Here is an 18,656-nt window from a genome sequence, read left to right as displayed (position 1 = left end):
CAAGCACATACGTCTCTGGATTGGAATCTGAAGAGAGCTCGTTAAGGTACAATGTTTCAGTTGAAGCAACCCTGCGGGTCCCAGTGAACCAGGCACCCCAGTGAGCGCTTCCAGTAACAGTGTAGACACACAGGAGACAGGCCCGGGAAGTAAAGTCACTGACACAATGTCTGTTCGTTTATTGAAAGTTTCACACAGCCTTTTATACATCTACAAGCAATATTTCAAAGGAGGTTCGGGGCCGTCCCGAACCTGGATGATATTTTCTTGACATGTGTCCCGGGGCAGTTCTGAGACACGGGAAGCAATAATTCATGAGGTCTTCTTTCTAATTTGGGAAACAATACTTCATCCAGACATGGAAGCACTGGTACCAAGGACACAGCACACACTATACTGATAAGAATATATTATATATTTTTGGTTCATTAACTAAAGAAAGATCATTTCTACTGATGTGGACAATCTGCCACACAGATAAGTCTGAGCAGAGAAATCCTAATAAGAACAAGGAAACCCTTATAAGAGCAAGTTTTAACTAGTATCTTACTGGAAAGCAATTTTACCCCAACACAAGTGCAGTGCTGGATCGAGGGATGGTCGAACAGGCATGGTCAGGTACCAGCAAAGCAGGGCAAACACGGGCTGGGAGAAGACGAGGTTGTGGTCATGGGCGATGGGCGAGGGTCGAGGGTCGAGGGAATCGCACGCAACGCTGACGAAACTGCACCCTGATTGAAGGCAGTGAGGGGTTTATAAAGGGGAGCAGGAACCAGGCTAGGGAGGTGCAGGGAGAATAGGAACAGAGGGATAGAACAGGAGAGCACATGGGTGACCGGAATGTTAATTGACAGAGTGACGAGAGCAGAGAGAAGGCAGGGAAATGGCGGCCCCTAGTGGGGACCGAGGGGGAGTGCTAGGGGACCATGACATACATTTAGTTTGTGTATTTTTATTGTTGTTTTTGTCCTTTAGAACTGTAATTAGATGTCTAACACCTGTTCAGGGGTGTGCTTAAATAGGAAAATACTAGAAATGGTGCAATTCAAATAAACAAAAATACATTTTGTAGCTAACACCCTCCAATTACAATCCAGCACAGCCTTTTCCTTCTCCTCAGGCTACTGTCTGTTTTTTAATTATTCTTCTGTCACTCAAATAGGCACACAAAAGTGTGAGTATGTTTGACTAAACCAATAGAACGTTATAGTTTTTGTGTCTGAGGCATTTTTGCCACATTCACATATTCATTAATTTCCATTTCTATGGGGGATCAATTTCCGCAGCTGTATCTTCCTCAACTACTTATGGAAGCTTTTTAGTAAACATTGAATGTTGAAGGAACACATAAAGACAAGAAAACTAAACTAATGGCACAGAAGGATAAAAGGTGATCATTGATGTGATTTTAAGAGGAGATGTCTGGTGTTGAATAGTGATGAGCTTGTTTTGTCTTGCTGGAGGTTATTGCTTTAGATATAAAGAACAAAATGGGTATTAATAAGCAGACTATATCACTATGGAAAATATGCAGCACTAATATACAGACAGCACTGTGCTGAGAGTTTTCGAGAACCGGTTTTACTTTTCCCACAAACTGCTTTTAAATAAAATTCATCATAAATTCTGCAGCACATTCTCAAAGCGGTCGCTGGCGAACTGAAGTATCTGCAGCAGGGCAGAGAGGACGAGGATGTCAAGGTTGACATTCAGGCTGCTTTCCTCGTGGTAGTTCTTCACTGGGAAGATGTTGCTGACTGGGATGCCAAGTGTCTGACTGCACTTCTCAATCTGAAACACAGGGGTGGAGGAGGGGTTTATGAAGCACAGTCCCAGCATGAGATACAGCACACAAACACTACAGCATGCAAATATCACTGGACATTGCTGCCTTGAGTGAGACCAGGTTTCTGGAAGAAGGTTCCCTGAGGGAGGAGGGAGAGGGCAACACCTTCTGCTGGAAGGGTTTCCTGTCTGGTGGACAACATCAGCAACTGTGGTTCTAGCAATCAAGAACAGCCTCCTACCCAGCCTTACTGAAACACCTGTAGGCATCAGCGAAAGGCTAATGTCTCTCCATATCCCCCTGGCTAAATAGTGCTGCACTGCGCTACGCTACTCTTCTCAGTGCTTACGCACATACCCTACCAAAATAGAATGAGGCATGAGGGGTGCAGAATGAGGTGTGGAATGATAGTGGACTGATCATTGTATGATGGTCAAACTCCCAGCGCTTGCAGAAGTCCTATAAGAAGAGACTGCACAGTGCCTGGCCCAAAAAAGCTGAGGCCAGGGATTGATACCACCACTCTCTTGCAGAAAGGCTATGGGAGATGGAGCCTCTCCTGAGATCAGAAGAACCATTGGACCAGAAGTATACCCATGTGAGCTCAGTGCTCTACAAAGCTGCAGTACACTCCATAGGATACAGGGGCCATAAACATCAAGACTGGTTTAATGAAAATTCAGATTTCATAATCACTGTACTGGACAACATGCACAAAGTGCATAGGGATACTCTCAACAACCACACATCTGCTACCCTCCAGCAACAATGAAAAGAATCATGTAAGGAAGTGCAGCTAACCTTGTGTGCTCTGCAAAACAATATGTGGACAAATAAGGCAATTGAAATATGAACACCTGAATATGTCATGCACTTCATCTCAGTTCATGTTAATCACATGTATAACAGGGTTAGGTTCTAGGGTTAGGGTTAGGGTAAGTGCAGGTAAGACTCAGATATATTGATAATTAAGAGAGACCTGGAAATCCTGCAGGATTGCGGTTCTCCAGGACCAGGGTTAGCCACCCCTGTCCTATAGTATTCATATATTATGAGTTATACCGGTACCTTATTGTAAAGTGTTAACATAAAATCTGTGGATTGCAAATTTGACTTCATAGTCACCAAAGGACTAACCAATAAACTTACAAGTGGAAGTCATAATCTGACACAGATACTATCAGCCACTGACGAGTGTATACCAAAAATGTATTTCCGATTACATATAAATGAATACCTCCAAGGTATTGCCTCATGTTAGTGTGCATGTAAACAGTTCTTTGGGAGTCTTCAATTGGATCAAATTCATTCAGATTGACAAAATTCTCTGCATGTAAATACAGCCAATGAAGAGCTTGCAGGGGGGCTGTGATGATAGTGAGACACATATTTCCAGCAGCCTCCATCTAAGCCTACCTGTTTTTTGATGTAAATGCTCTTGTACACTTTGCAGAGATCTTCCTTGACCAATGGACAGGCTGCGTCCACCTTAGTCAACAGCACCACCTGAGGGAGACCTGAGCCAAAGAGAGCAAAATCAGTTTTCCCTGCCGTCTCATGGTTTATACACTACAATCAGGTGTCCTCACTCTGTCTGACTCTGAAATGTGTGTGTTACTGTGGACTACACACCAAACCTGGCCTCCAGCTCTCCAAAATGCATCTATAGGTCTCTCTGATTTTCATTTTTTTGTTGGCAAAGTGACAAGCAAACTTAACTTTTAGTTATTGTACCTAAAATAAAATATCAAAACAATGATTTAACTAAATTGAAGGTTATTGAAATAGTCCTTACCAAGTTAATAATGTCAGAAAAAAAATTGTAACACCTTGCAAGGTACTGTGATTCCTCTTGAATTAATATATAAATAATATAGGATTTAAACATCAATACCTCATGAACACCATCTGAGTTCTGATGTTGAGCAGATTAACCTGCACTTACCCTAACCCTGTTATATATAAAATATATTTAACTAAACTGAAGGCTATTGCAATAGTCATTACAATTTATGTTACAAGTTAATAATGGCAGAAAACATTGTAATGAGGATGAACAATCATGTTTAACATGAAATGACAGATAGAGAGCCATCTTGTATAAATCTAATTTTTATCATAAAACTCTAAAAATACTAAATTCTGAAGTACATTCTCCTGTTGACAATGACCAATGACCACCTGTAACATAAATGACACAGAGATATAATATATGATGAACTGGCAAGACACTAAACCTTTATATAAAGCTTTGAATAAAACACTGTTGTTTATTGTCATGTGAGCTTGCAGATTTAAAGTTTTGTGCATATATTTGAATATAAATAAATGTAAACTAGATTAGCTCAGTTAACTCAAGAGTAATAGTTTTTTTTTTTTCCTGGTAATAATTTCAGTTTACTTTGCATTTTCTGCATTGATTGAGTCTGAACAATGCACAGGTTTTAACAAAGTTTTCAAGAATGGTGTCTCCATCCGGACTGCCTCACCCAAATCATTGAGCTCATTGCGGACTCTCTTCATCTTATCCAGAATATTATTTGACAGGAGGCTTAATTGATCCGCTGCCACAATGTAGATGATGCAGTGAGCCTGATCTTTCACAGGGGGTTTCTCACTGGGGTCATGTTTCAGGGGTGATGCAGGATTAAACTTGCAGAGAGAGAGAAATATTAATATAAATCATTCATGTTGGCGAATATTTTGCTTTTTTTTTATTCTTACAATTTTGTGTAAGATATTAACAACAACAACAAAAAACACTTTGTCAAAAAATAACTAAGCCTGTGGGAGGGTTATAGTATGTCAGCTGGATTTACCTCGTATCCGTCTTTCATGTGTCCTTTAGCTGCACTGATGATGTCCTCAGGAAGTGTCCCCTGCCCGTCTCTGGTCTCCTTGCCCATTACGTCACACAGAGCGAAAGGCAGATACGATCCTGTTTTTTTATCTCTCAAATGGTAGGGAGTAAACTGGATGACAAAAGATAAGCAGGGTTTTCACAGTTGTTTGTATTGCATAATATATACTATATAAAGAATACTGGTCTCATCAAGTTTTCATCATTGATCGGCAGACATTTAAAGCAAAGGAGCGCAACTCAACTCATATTAAAAAGCAAAACTCAGGCTGGGATTGTTGTTCTATCGGTATATAATTACAATTAACTTTTGTATAATAATACTACTACTACTACTACTACTACTACTACTACTACTACTACTACTACTACTACTACTAATAATAATAATAATAATAATGTCAAAAATACAAGTGTATTTCATGCTGAGCAGCACTAGATCAGTTAAAGACACTTTAAGACTTCTGCACTGGGAGATCAGAGCTCTTCAGAAGAACAAATACCCAGGAAACTGAAACACTTTACTCCCTGAAGACAGCACTGAGCTTTCAGTTAATAATAGGCAATATATCCCCACCAATCAATCGAAACATTGCCATGACTGTGTCACGAGGTCTGATGATGTGGTTCACATACTGAGTCATCGGAGCTCAGAATCAGCAGCTGTTTGGCACTCAGACCCAGCCTTTACTGCACAACAGTCTTCATGGTAGCAGGATGAAGTCAAGGGTCAACTGAGCAGAACGTCTCCAAACCCCAGTCAGTAAAATCATTGTATATCCTTATTTGTGTCACAGTTATGCAGCGTTTGCTGTATCGCACTCTGGTGCTCTGTGTCACAAATTAATGTTAAACACATCTTTATATATCAATCCAATGTACAGGATTGTTCATTCACTCGAATTAAAATAGTTATTTGTACTTCAGATTCCTACTAACCTTCTTGGTAACACTCGTACTGCCCACACCAACTATTGCCCGGGATACCAAACGATCCTGGAAGATGGATCCAACTGTGTTGAGGAAACTGGACTTCCCAGAGCTGATCTGCCCGAGCATCAGGATCCTGAATTCTGACCATTCCTCCCCTGGTGGCTTTAAATTCCTGATTTCCATCATCAGCCTCTCTTTCTCCCTGTAGACACGACAAGCCTTACAAAGGTTAGCAAAGCTCTGGACACAACCAAGCAAAATACAGCACAGGGATGCCATCTGTGACATTAGAACATGTACAGTGGGGGAAAAAAGTATTTGATCCCCTGCTGATTTTGTACGTTTGCCCACTGACAAAGAAATGATCAGTCTATAATTTTAATGGTGGGTGTATTTTAACAGTGAGAGACAGAATAACAACAAAAAAATCCAGAAAAACACATTTCAAAAAAGTTATAAATTGATTTGCATGTTAATGAGGGAAATAAGTATTTGATCCCCTATCAATCAGCAAGATTTCTGGCTCCCAGGTGTCTTTTATACAGGAAATGAGCTGAAACTCTCTTAAAGGGACTCTCCTAATCTCAGCTCGTTACCTGTATAAAAGACACCTGTCCACAGAAGCAATCAATCAATCAGATTCCAAACTCTCCACCATGGCCAAGACCAAAGAGCTGTCCAAGGATGTCAGGGACAAGATTGTAGACCTACACAAGGCTGGAATGGGCTACAAGACCATCGCCAAGCAGCTTGGTGAGAAGGTGACAACAGTTGGTGCGATTATTCGCAAATTAAAGAAACACAAAATAACTGTCAGTCTCCCTCGGTCTGGGGCTCCATGCAAGATCTCACCTCGTGGAGTTTCAATGATCATGAGAACGGTGAGGAATCAGCCCAGAACTACACGGGAGGATCTTGTTAATGATCTCAAGGCAGCTGGGACCATAGTCTCCAAGAAAACAATTGGTAACACACTACGCCGTGAAGGACTGAAATCCTGCAGCGCCCGCAAGGTCCGCCTGCTCAAGAAAGCACATGTACAGGCCCGTCTGAAGTTTGCCAATGAACATCTGAATGATTCAGAGGAGAACTGGGTGAAAGTGTTGTGGTCAGACGAGACCAAAATCGAACTCTTTGGCATCAACTCAACTCGCCGTGTTTGGAGGAGGAGGAATGACCCCAAGAACACCATCCCCACCATCAAACATGGAGGTGGAAACATTATGCTTTGGGGGTGTTTTTCTGCTAAGGGGACAGGACAACTGCACCGCATCAAAGGGACGATGGACGGGGCCATGTACCGTCAAATCTTGGGTGAGAACCTCCTTCCCTCAGCCAGGGCATTGAAAATGGGTCGTGGATGGGTATTCCAGCATGACAATGACCCAAAACACACAGCCAAGGCAACAAAGGAGTGGCTCAAGAAGAAGCACATTAAGGTCCTGGAGTGGCCTAGCCAGTCTCCAGACCTTAATCCCATAGAAAATCTGTGGAGGGAGCTGAAGGTTCGAGTTGCCAAACGTCAGCCTCGAAACCTTAATGACTTGGAGAGGATCTGCAAAGAGGAGTGGGACAAAATCCCTCCTGAGATGTGTGCAAACCTGGTGGCCAACTACAAGAAACGTCTGACCTCTGTGATTGCCAACAAGGGTTTTGCCACCAAGTACTAAGTCGAAGGGGTCAAATACTTATTTCCCTCATTAACATGCAAATCAATTTATAACTTTTTTGAAATGCGTTTTTCTGGATTTTTTGTTGTTATTCTGTCTCTCACTGTTAAAATACACCTACCATTAAAATTATAGACGGATCATTTCTTTGTCAGTGGGCAAACGTACAAAATCAGCAGGGGATCAAATACTTTTTCCCTCACTGTATCAATGATTCTTCAACTCCCAAAGGAATTTTTAATAATAATGTCATATATATATATATGACTCTCCGACCTCTGACCAGCACTTTAAAACTCCGCCTCTGACACAGGGCTGTAGTGGAGCCGGGTGGAACACGCCACTCTGTCAACCTCATGCTTCTCGATTCTAAATATTTCAAATTATTAATAAATGTATTTAAAACATTTCCTTGCGTGGTGTATTTGTATGAAATAATATAATGAGAATAAGTAATAAAGCCCAATTATTAACGTAACAATTCATATAAAAGCTGCGTACAGCACCCACTCCTTTTTATTCAACAACTACACCACTGGAGGTGAAAACATATTTTATTGAAACTATAATGCAACGAAAGGAAAATGTGGATGTGTTGTGGAAAATGAACCAGTATCGCATCATCACTTCACAGTTAAACCCCTGCGTGTCAACTCTCCCTGTGATGTTCATCACAGCAGCTGGGTGAGACAGTGCTGTTGTACCCTTGAGCAGGTGCTTCACTTAGATCGCTCCAGTAAAATGCCCAGCTGTATAAATGGGTACAAATGTAAGTCGCCCTGGATAAGAGTGTCAGCTAAATGACAAAAATAATAATAATAATAATAATAATAATAATAAACAGAGCTGCTTGTTTTTATGAAATATAGTTTAGGCTAATAGTTATACACTCACCTAAAGGATTATTAGGAACACCATACTAATACTGTGTTTGACCCCCTTTCGCCTTCAGAACTGCCTTAATTCTACGTGGCATTGATTCAACAAGGTGCTGAAAGCATTCTTTAGAAATGTTGGCCCATATTGATAGGATAGCATCTTGCAGTTGATGGAGATTTGTGGGATGCACATCCAGGGCACGAAGCTCCCGTTCCACCACATCCCAAAGATGCTCTATTGGGTTGAGATCTGGTGACTGTGGGGGCCAGTTTAGTACAGTGAACTCATTGTCATGTTCAAGAAACCAATTTGAAATGATTCGACCTTTGTGACATGGTGCATTATCCTGCTGGAAGTAGCCATCAGAGGATGGGTACATGGTGGTCATAAAGGGATGGACATGGTCAGAAACAATGCTCAGGTAGGCCGTGGCATTTAAACGATGCCTAATTGGCACTAAGAGGCCTAAAGTGTGCCAAGAAAACATCCCCCACACCATTACACCACCACCACCAGCCTGCACAGTGGTAACAAGGCATGATGGATCCATGTTCTCATTCTGTTTACGCCAAATTCTGACTCTACCATCTGAATGTCTCAACAGAAATCGAGACTCATCAGACCAGGCAACATTTTTCCAGTCTTCAACTGTCCAATTTTGGTGAGCTTGTGCAAATTGTAGCCTCTTTTTCCTATTTGTAGTGGAGATGAGTGGTACCCGGTGGGGTCTTCTGTTGTTGTAGGCCATCCGCCTCAAGGTTGTACGTGTTGTGGCTTCACAAATGCTTTGCTGCATACCTCGGTTGTAACGAGTGGTTATTTCAGTCAAATTTGCTCTTCTATCAGCTTGAATCAGTCGGCCCATTCTCCTCTGACCTCTAGCATCAACAAGGCATTTTCGCCCACAGGACTGCCGCATACTGGATGTTTTTCCCTTTTCACACCATTCTTTGTAAACCCTAGAAATGGTTGTGCGTGAAAATCCCAGTAACTGAGCAGATTGTGAAATACTCAGACCGGCCCGTCTGGCACCAACAACCATGCCACGCTCAAAATTGCTTAAATCACCTTTCTTTCCCATTCAGACATTCAGTTTGGAGTTCAGGAGATTGTCTTGACCAGGACCACACCCCTAAATGCATTGAAGCAACTGCCATGTGATTGGTTGGTTAGATAATTGCATTAATGAGAAATTGAACAGGTGTTCCTAATAATCCTTTAGGTGAGTGTATAACGAGAAGTTACCTGACATAAATACTAACCTGCGTAGTTATTTAATGTCTGACTAATAATACTAATGAGAGACTCACCTTCGTCTTACTAACCAGTATTGTAGTCAATGTGTTTATAACCTTTTTTTTTGTTTAACGATTTGTGTGATATCATATGGTGTCTGCGTCCAATTATTACAGAAATTGAGTTCTACAAGATTCCAGGATTCATGATACGGTGATACTATAAATTCACAGCCCACTGACAAAGAAATGATCAGTCTATAATTTTAATGGTAGGTGTATTTTAACAGTGAGAGACAGAATAACAACAAAAAATCCAGAGAAATGCATTTCAAAAATGTTATAAATTGATTTGCATGTTAATGAGGGAAATAAGTATTTGACCCCTTCGACTTAGTACTTGGTGGCAAAACCCTTGTTGGCAATCACAGAGGTCAGACGTTTCTTGTAGTTGGCCACCAGGTTTGCACACATCTCAGGAGGGATTTTGTCCCACTCCTCTTTGCAGATCCTCTCCAAGTCATTTAGGTTTCGAGGCTGACGTTTGGCAACTCGAACCTTCAGCTCCTCCACAGATTTTCTATGGGATTAAGGTCTGGAGACTGGCTAGGCCACTGCAGGACCTTAATGTGCTTCTTCTTGAGCCACTCCTTTGTTGCCTTGGCTGTGTGTTTTGGGTCATTGTCATGCTGGAATACCCATCCACGACCCATTTTCAATGCCCTGGCTGAGGGAAGGAGGTTCTCACCCAAGATTTGACGGTACATGGCCCCGTCCATCGTCCCTTTGATGCGGTGCAGTTGTCCTGTCCCCTTAGCAGAAAAACACCCCCAAAGCATAATGTTTCCACCTCCATGTTTGACGGTGGGGATGGTGTTCTTGGGGTCATTCCTCCTCCTCCAAACACGGCGAGTTGAGTTGATGCCAAAGAGCTCGATTTTGGTCTCATCTGACCACAACACTTTCACCCAGTTCTCCTCTGAATCATTCAGATGTTCATTGGCAAACTTCAGACGGGCCTGTACATGTGCTTTCTTGAGCAGGGGGACCTTGCGGGCACTGCAGGATTTCAGTCCTTCACAGCGTAGTGTGTTATTAGATTATTAGGAACACCATACTAATACGGTGTTTGACCCCCTTTCGCCTTCAGAACTGCCTTAATTCTACATGGCATTGATTCAACAAGGTGCTGAAAGCATTCTTTACAAATGTTGGCCCATATTGATAGGATAACATCTTGCAGTTGATGGAGATTTGTGGGATGCACATCCAGGGCACGAAGCTCCCGTTCCACCACATCCCAAAGATGCTCTATTGGGTTGAGATCTGGTGACTGTGGGGGCCAGTTTAGTACAGTGAACTCATTGTCATGTTCAAGAAACCAATTTGAAATGATTCGACCTTTGTGACATGGTGCATTATCCTGCTGGAAGTAGCCATCAGAGGATGGGTACATGGTGGTCATAAAGAGATGGACATGGTCAGAAACAATGCTCAGGTAGGCCGTGGCATTTAAACGATGCCCAGTTGGCACTAAGGGGCCTAAAGTGTGCCAAGAAAACATCCCCCACACCATTACACCACCACCACCAGCCTGCACAGTGGTAACAAGGCATGATGGATCCATGTTCTCATTCTGTTTACGCCAAATTCTGACTCTACCATCTGAATGTCTCAACAGAAATCGAGACTCATCAGACCAGGCAACATTTTTCCAGTCTTCAACTGTCCAATTTTGGTGAGCTTGTGCAAATTGTAGCCTCTTTTTCCTATTTGTAGTGGAGATGAGTGGTACCCGGTGGGGTCTTCTGCTGTTGTAGCCCATCCGCCTCAAGGTTGGGAAAAATGGGAAAAATCCCCTCAGGGGAGAAAATTCCGCACCTTCCCCCCTCTCTCACGGGAGAAAACTCCATCCCCCCATACCCTAGAATCGCCTCTGTGTGTTACTACACCCTCTTAAGAATTATTTGGCAGCGTTACGAGCAGCTCCTGTGCACAGAAGTGACACTGTGTTCCTGCAATGCGCACATCGTTTGAAAGCTCATTCTCTTGGCTACCAGTGCGTTTCAGCACCGAGGTGTAAATATTCTTCCTGTAATGTAAATATTTGTAATCACAGGGTTATGTTTATTATGTGTCATTACCAACACTGTTCGAATTGAGGGTGGTCCGGGACCCCCCATAATAGGTAAGGGACCCCCCCATAAGAGAGAAAACTTTTAACTTGGGGATCCCGATATTTCATTGATGAAAAATATTAATTTTTGACTAAATGAATGCCATGAAACAAGACGCATGTCGGCTTCTTCCATTGTCATCAGTGTTCTAGAATCCATTGTTTTTGTTCTCTTCAGTGACGTTCTAAACACCACAGCAGGGTTTTACTGAAACGTAGAATATGTAATTGTACCGGGTTGTGTGTGTGACACATTAACTGTGGTTGTTTTCAAAATAACATTTTTAAAAATGTCAATGATAGGCTTCTAATTGTCTGTGTCGCGGAATGGTTTGAAGTGCAAATGACAATATAGCCAGTTGAGTAATGAATTATGTAGCGAATGTATTTGAATTTGTCAGAAGTGAAAACAGAAGTGTTCACCTTTTCTTCACATTGTATCTGTCTTCAGTGAGCCGGTTTCATTGAGTCCAGTCGTGGTGTGTGAAGATGCACAGAAACGAGCTGTGTGTTTGTGTTTGTAAGAGGACACTGAATTAGACACACATGGAACTAATGGCTACAGGACAGAAGGGAACATTCAAACGACTATTTAAAAAGTGGTAAAGACTGACAATTACAGTTATAAGAATCAATACGGCCTTTAGTTTAGTGGTTCCTGACCTCGGAAACTATGCATATGAACACTTTAATACTTTTTGATTTTGTTTTTCTGTTGGGGTTTTTTTGGTGGAGTTTTCACAAGTGTGAACGTCAGAGTCTTCTCTGATTCAGGATTGTGACACTTCAGTCACTGTAACTCGCATCTCTGAATGAAATTATTCCATATTCAATATGACTGAAGAGAAAATAATTCTTAGACAGACACTAATCTTTAATTTAATGTCAGCCGTTGCATGTCGTCTGTCTGCGCTCTGCAAAGAAATGTTTTACCAACTTTTTTTTTTGTTATTGTCGCCTAAAGCATATCTTCCTTATTTTATCACTGTGAGATCTAGGAACATTAAAACAACAACACAGGTTGTTTTGTTTATGTATGGTTTTCATTGTAATGGTTGTTATTTTAAAGAGAGATAATAAGACATTTATTAACGTACTTATTCCCATAGTCTTCTCATCCCTCCTCACAGGATTGAGGGACCCCCCATAAATTCCATCCCAATTCAAACACTGATTACCAATCACATTGTAACTTGTAAAGGTATTAAAATTAAAACATATATTTTATACTTCGCTCAAATTAAAGTTTACCAAGAGATACTTGGTACAGTATTATGTACTAGGCCTGAAATCCTAGATCCATCACAAACACCCATTAACATCATGGTGTGAAAATAATACAACTAACATGTACAAAGTATAAAACCCAAACGACTGCGTCTTTACCACGTCAATCATTGGCCCGACAGTCACTATTTATTTTATAATTTACTTATTCATGCTTCTAAAGTACCTTATATATCATAATCCATGCTAAAGAACAGCAGGTAAATATTAAGGTAACATTTAAAAAAAAAAAGTAAAATGTAATTATATAAATATAATATAATTATGTAAATATATATGTTTAAATAATGTAAATGGCTATCAATAATAATAATAATAAAAATCTTTAAACAAAAATATAAAAAGTCCCTTATTTAATTTAAACAAGATATTGTTTTAAAGCAATGTCTCTCTCTCTCTCTCTCTCTCTCTCTCTATATATATATATATATACACTCACCTAAAGGATTATTAGGAACACCATACTAATACTGTGTTTGACCCCCTTTCGCCTTCAGAACTGCCTTAATTCTACGTGGCATTGATTCAACAAGGTGCTGAAAGCATTCTTTAGAAATGTTGGCCCATATTGATAGGATAGCATCTTGCAGTTGATGGAGATTTGTGGAATGCACATCCAGGGCACGAAGCTCCCGTTCCACCACATCCCAAAGATGCTCTATTGGGTTGAGATCTGGTGACTGTGGGGGCCAGTTTAGTACAGTGAACTCATTGTCATGTTCAAGAAACCAATTTGAAATGATTCGACCTGTGTGACATGGTGCATTATCCTGCTGGAAGTAGCCATCAGAGGATGGGTACATGGTGGTCATAAAGGGATGGACATGGTCAGAAACAATGCTCAGGTAGGCCGTGGCATTTAAACGATGCCCAATTGGCACTAAGGGGCCTAAAGTGTGCCAAGAAAACATCCCCCACACCATTACACCACCACCACCAGCCTGCACAGTGGTAACAAGGCATGATGGATCCATGTTCTCATTCTGTTTACGCCAAATTCTGACTCTACCATCTGAATGTCTCAACAGAAATCGAGACTCATCAGACCAGGCAACATTTTTCCAGTCTTCAACTGTCCAATTTTGGTGAGCTTGTGCAAATTGTAGCCTCTTTTTCCTATTTGTAGTGGAGAAGAGTGGTACCCGGTGGGGTCTTCTGCTGTTGTAGGCCATCCGCCTCAAGGTTGTATGTGTTGTGGCTTCACAAATGCTTTGCTGCATACCTCGGTTGTAACAAGTGGTTATTTCGGTCAAAGTTGCTCTTCTATCAGCTTGAATCAGTCGGCCCATTCTCCTCTGACCTCTAGCATCAACAAGGCATTTTCGCCCACAGGACTGCCGCATACTGGATGTTTTTCCCTTTTCACACCATTCTTTGTAAACCCTAGAAATGGTTGTGCGTGAAAATCCCAGTAACTGAGCAGATTGTGAAATACTCAGACCGGCCCGTCTGGCACCAACAACCATGCCACGCTCAAAATTGCTTAAATCACCTTTCTTTCCCATTCAGACATTCAGTTTGGAGTTCAGGAGATTGTCTTGACCAGGACCACACCCCTAAATGCATTGAAGCAACTGCCATGTGATTGGTTGGTTAGATAATTGCATTAATGAGAAATTGAACAGGTGTTCCTAATAATCCTTTAGGTGAGTGTATATATATATATATATATAGAGAGAGAGAGAGACATGTTTAAAACAATATATTTTTTTCACATGGACTTCATGAAAATGGCTTACAATTTATAAATTCTAAAATGAATAAGTCACTGCTGTTCAAAGCATCCTTTTTGTAATAAATGCAGCTACACATTTTAATGGATATATTCTATTTTGAACCACTTTGATTTTTAATCATTATGTTTTGGTCAAAATGCTTGTAGTTGAAGAATACCCTCATATTCACTAATGTGTTTAAAACAAAAACACTTTACAATCAACTTCAGATTATTTCTCATGTCCACAGTGGTTTTATGTGTTAAATATCTCCATATTTCAATTTTCAACATTGAATTAGAAATGTAGTTGCTTTATCTCTCTCTTTTGGCAAAGGCAGATCACTAAATACATTCAGTGTATTATACTCTCAATGCATTCTGTGGCCGCAATGCAGGCTACTTACCTTTGTGTCCAGGAAATCCCCCTCCACGGGGTGTTCAATTCTGAAAACACAAATGATAGACGTGTGAAAGAGATTTCACTGTGCCTTTGTGGCTTGTATTACTGAACTTTTTACAGTTCACTTCATCTTGCACGACACCATCAGACTTGATTTGTGTTTGTATTATTGAAGGGGATTTAATTCTTATTAAAGTAATGGTGTCTGCATTGCAATTCAGACGTGTTCTAGGCATTTTAGGATCACAGTATGCGCACATTGTGCCTGCGCTTCTCACACGATGGCAGTTTTAAGTCCCTATAGTCCTGTTCTGTCCAGTGACGGTCTGGACCCAGGAGCGTCTTTACAACGTACTTTTAGGGGGGGGCTTAAATAATACAATAATACAACAAAATAATTCAAGAATGAACAAGTAACTGCGCAAAACCATGTCAGCAACCCACCCGCTCCACCCGCCCTTACACCAGAAAAAAACACTGTCAGCAACCCATACACCCCACACCCGCACCGAGCAGGACAGCAGCACCGCGTCTCTCCCCAGCGCTCAGCCTCTCTGTCCTGTCAGCTCAGTGTCAATGGCCAGGCAATCAGTCTCAGCCGGTTTAACATCTCTATAACATTCCAGTTTAGTAATTGATTTTGTTTAATTGTTCCAATGTTCAACGCATGCGTTTATGTATTTTTTATCAGTTTCTGTAATTTCTCTCTCTCTCTCTCTCTCTCTCTCTCTATATATATATATATATTATGAGTAGGTGGAATGTACATTTAAAGTTTTTTTATTTTTTTTAATGTGTATCAGTATATTATATATCTAGGGAGAGATGCAGGGAGAGGGACAGTTTGGTATAGGTTATCAAAACTCAGTTCAGTGCAGGATCTTACCTTGGGGGGGTGGGGGTTGTAGGGAGGCAGGTTTTTTAGATTCTTCATTACCCATCTCTGTTCTGAAATAAGATCATATTTAGATACAGACATATTTCACATGAATCAATTTATCTACAAAATATAATATTCTCTAAATGATTAGGATATTTATATATTTTAAAAAATATTTATTACACAAACCTGTGGAAATTTCAAATAATTTGATTTTCTACTCCTGCAAATGTGGAGTATTTGAATATTTGATCTCTAATTAAACAACATAAAAACTTAAAAATATACAAGCTATAATTTGCAACATAATTTAAAAAGCTGCTTTAAAACGTAACAGAATTTTAACATTTCACAACTCATAAAAGACACTGTTCTTAAACAATCAAAGTGTAACAGAGTTTGAAAAGTAATTTATAATTCTGGTTAGAAAGCAAATAAATATTAGTAATTCATGTAACTGACTTACCAGTTTTATGTTCTTGAGCTGCTGTGGATGCTGCAGATAGGTGAATCAGGTGAACTTATATCTTCACAGAGGAGCACTGAGGTCCAATCAGACAGTGACTTGTAAAAATGAAACTTATTGAAAATTGTGTCTGATAATGCTGAGGAGAAAGAGAAGGGGGGCAGGACTGTGATACGTGGTTTTTGTTTCACTTTTAATGGAAACAGATACATAGTTCCCTGTGTCAGTGTTGTATTTCTGTTTTCTTGCTGCTGCTGAGAGTGGCTCAGTACCTCTGATCCACTGGCACAATACTGGCAGTGAGTTGGTTGTGTTTGGTTATTGGCTGGAGTTGCGGTTCAGCTTTGTTGACAACATAGACAAAATAGAGTAAGCCTAAAGAAAACTCATTCATTCTAAAAAAATATATAAATAAAATGTGAATATAATCACATGGTCGGCTGCATGAAAGGCATCTCCGTTAAACCTGCCCTTGGCTTTTCATCTTGTTGAAGGGATTTTTATTTTCTGGAAGCATCTGTTTTTCCCCTCTATAGCAGCAATGCTCTTCTGTAGAAAGTGTTTTCTCTATGAAAGACAGGTCTTGCCCATCTGTCCCCCTGCTTTCATTCATAGGGAAACCCTCTACACACTGTATTGTGCAAAATGTCACTTTGCTCCTCACACAGAGGTGTGTTCCTTGACCCCAGCCTGTGGCAGGGCCAGGCTCCTAGGCTTACGAAGTCTTGAATTCTTCCAGTTACACAAAGTCCCTAAGATCAATTTTCTTTATTTTAAAATTGATGTATTTCTGGATATGTATGTAGTAAACATCATCATAAACTCATATCCTTTGTGTCTTGGTGGACGGGAGGGATGCTTACTCCTGTGTTCATACCTTTGATAAATTGTAACTGAATGATGAGTTAACAGAAGATATGGATTAATTAAAGAATAACAAATTAAATGTATTATGTACCAAAGTGGATATATCATATAGCAGAAAATATGTATTATGATTTAAATTTTCAGCTACATGATTTCTCCACTGTGGTACATAATACATGCAATTTGTTATTTTTTTATTGAAAGTTTTTTCTTTCAGTTTCAATCTGTAGTTGTTTACAAGAAATGAACTGATTTCCTCTAATTATATGTAGAACCAGCTACAGGTTGCCTGGTCTGACAGGGTTGCTTGAAAGAGATAATACTATAGAGACGGCAAAGTATAAATCTTAACTGAATGACACAAAACTCAGGTATTCGTTATTTATACATGTTTATATAAAAGGAAACACAAACTGCACCAGAAATCCAGTTTTTGTTTGACTCACACCAAATCCAAACTTTTCAAATTACTAATGTGTATCTTATTGTGCTTGTCATGTATTGTCAGAAGACTCTTTCTACCAGTGGTGCAGTCGAAGCCATACGCAGGTTTACACCGTATCCCACCTAACTCACCACTAATTGCCTGAGCTTGGTCCTAATTATGTCGTTCTTCAAGTATTTCGACAGTCTTCTAAGCGCCCCACCCTCAGGGTTACGAACCACATTCATTACAAGACAGACTTTCATCAGCTAAGATGGCCGCGTTACTTTGCAACAACGCTTCAATTTTAGCCAGAAATTCATCAACATCTAAATTATCTCCACTCAGCATTACAGATAGGTTGCTAAACAAATCATCCCCTCTGAGTTCTAACTGTACAACATCTCGAGGTCTGACCCTTTCAGCAACCTGTTCAAGCATGTTTTGCAAGGCCTCGTGTATGTTGACAAATATTTCCACATAATTGTCAGAATTTAAAAGTTCTGCAAAATTAAAACGCTGAATCATTTCAAAATTGTTATAGGCAGGTCTATCTATAATCACGGGATCACTGGAACTCTTGGACACATCATCATTTTGAACAAAGCCTTCACCCCCCACATTCTCACAGAGCATGTCCTCCACAGCCTTATCAGTCTCAGAACCCTCCACATCCCGAACACCGCCACCGCCGCCATCTACAAAACCCCCCTTTTGAGGAGTCTCATTTAAAGCCTGTAAAAGCTCTTCAAAGATATCCAACCGGTTAATGTCAAGATCCTCCTCTATAGAGACGGCTGCTTCTGCCGACATCCTGTGTTCTAATTGACTCAAATCATTTATAACAGGGGCAGAATTTGGTCGGGGTAGCTCCTCCAAAGCCTCCACCATTTCAAACAAATCGGGTTGAACTAGGGGGAGAACCTCTATAGGCGCTACCAGTGGGAGGTGGTTATTTAGATCATTGACCATCTGTAACAGGTCGGGGTTCAACGGTAAGTCTGTTAATTCACGTTGGCTCAGAGGGTTTAATTCTATTGGGGGTAGTTGGTGGTTATTTAAAGCATTTACAATTT

At 40.5% G+C, this 18,656-nt stretch overlaps 1 protein-coding gene across 1 annotated transcript; it reads right to left on the bottom strand.

Annotated features, from left to right (window-relative positions):
• Positions 1-150: 150 nt before the first annotated feature.
• Positions 151-16,361, bottom strand: LOC136714665 (interferon-induced protein 44). Its single transcript, XM_066692262.1, has 8 exons — positions 16,290-16,361; positions 15,830-15,891; positions 14,948-14,987; positions 5,586-5,781; positions 4,606-4,758; positions 4,276-4,438; positions 3,203-3,303; positions 151-1,791 (listed from the first exon to the last, which is right to left on the bottom strand). The coding sequence occupies exons 2-8, from the start codon at positions 15,882-15,884 to the stop codon at positions 1,618-1,620; spliced, it is 882 nt and encodes a 293-aa protein (XP_066548359.1). The 5' UTR covers positions 15,885-15,891; positions 16,290-16,361; the 3' UTR covers positions 151-1,617.
• Positions 16,362-18,656: the final 2,295 nt, after the last annotated feature.

This window comes from Amia ocellicauda, chromosome 19 (assembly GCF_036373705.1).
Source record: "Amia ocellicauda isolate fAmiCal2 chromosome 19, fAmiCal2.hap1, whole genome shotgun sequence".
In the NCBI taxonomy this organism is placed as follows: Eukaryota; Metazoa; Chordata; class Actinopteri; order Amiiformes; family Amiidae; genus Amia; species Amia ocellicauda.
Note: the sequence above shows the minus strand (reverse complement) of the source record. Positions and strands in the feature narration are given on the sequence as shown.

Coding starts and splice junctions, on each gene's coding strand:
- LOC136714665 (XM_066692262.1), bottom strand. CDS start 15,884: ATGGGTAATGAAGAATCTAAAAAACCTGCCTCCCTACAACCCCCACCC. Junction 14,988..15,829: donor ACAACCCCCACCCCCCCAAG/GTAAGATCCTGC, acceptor TTGTGTTTTCAG/AATTGAACACCCCGTGGAGG. Junction 1,792..3,202: donor GCATTTACATCAAAAAACAG/GTAGGCTTAGAT, acceptor CCTGTGTTTCAG/ATTGAGAAGTGCAGTCAGAC.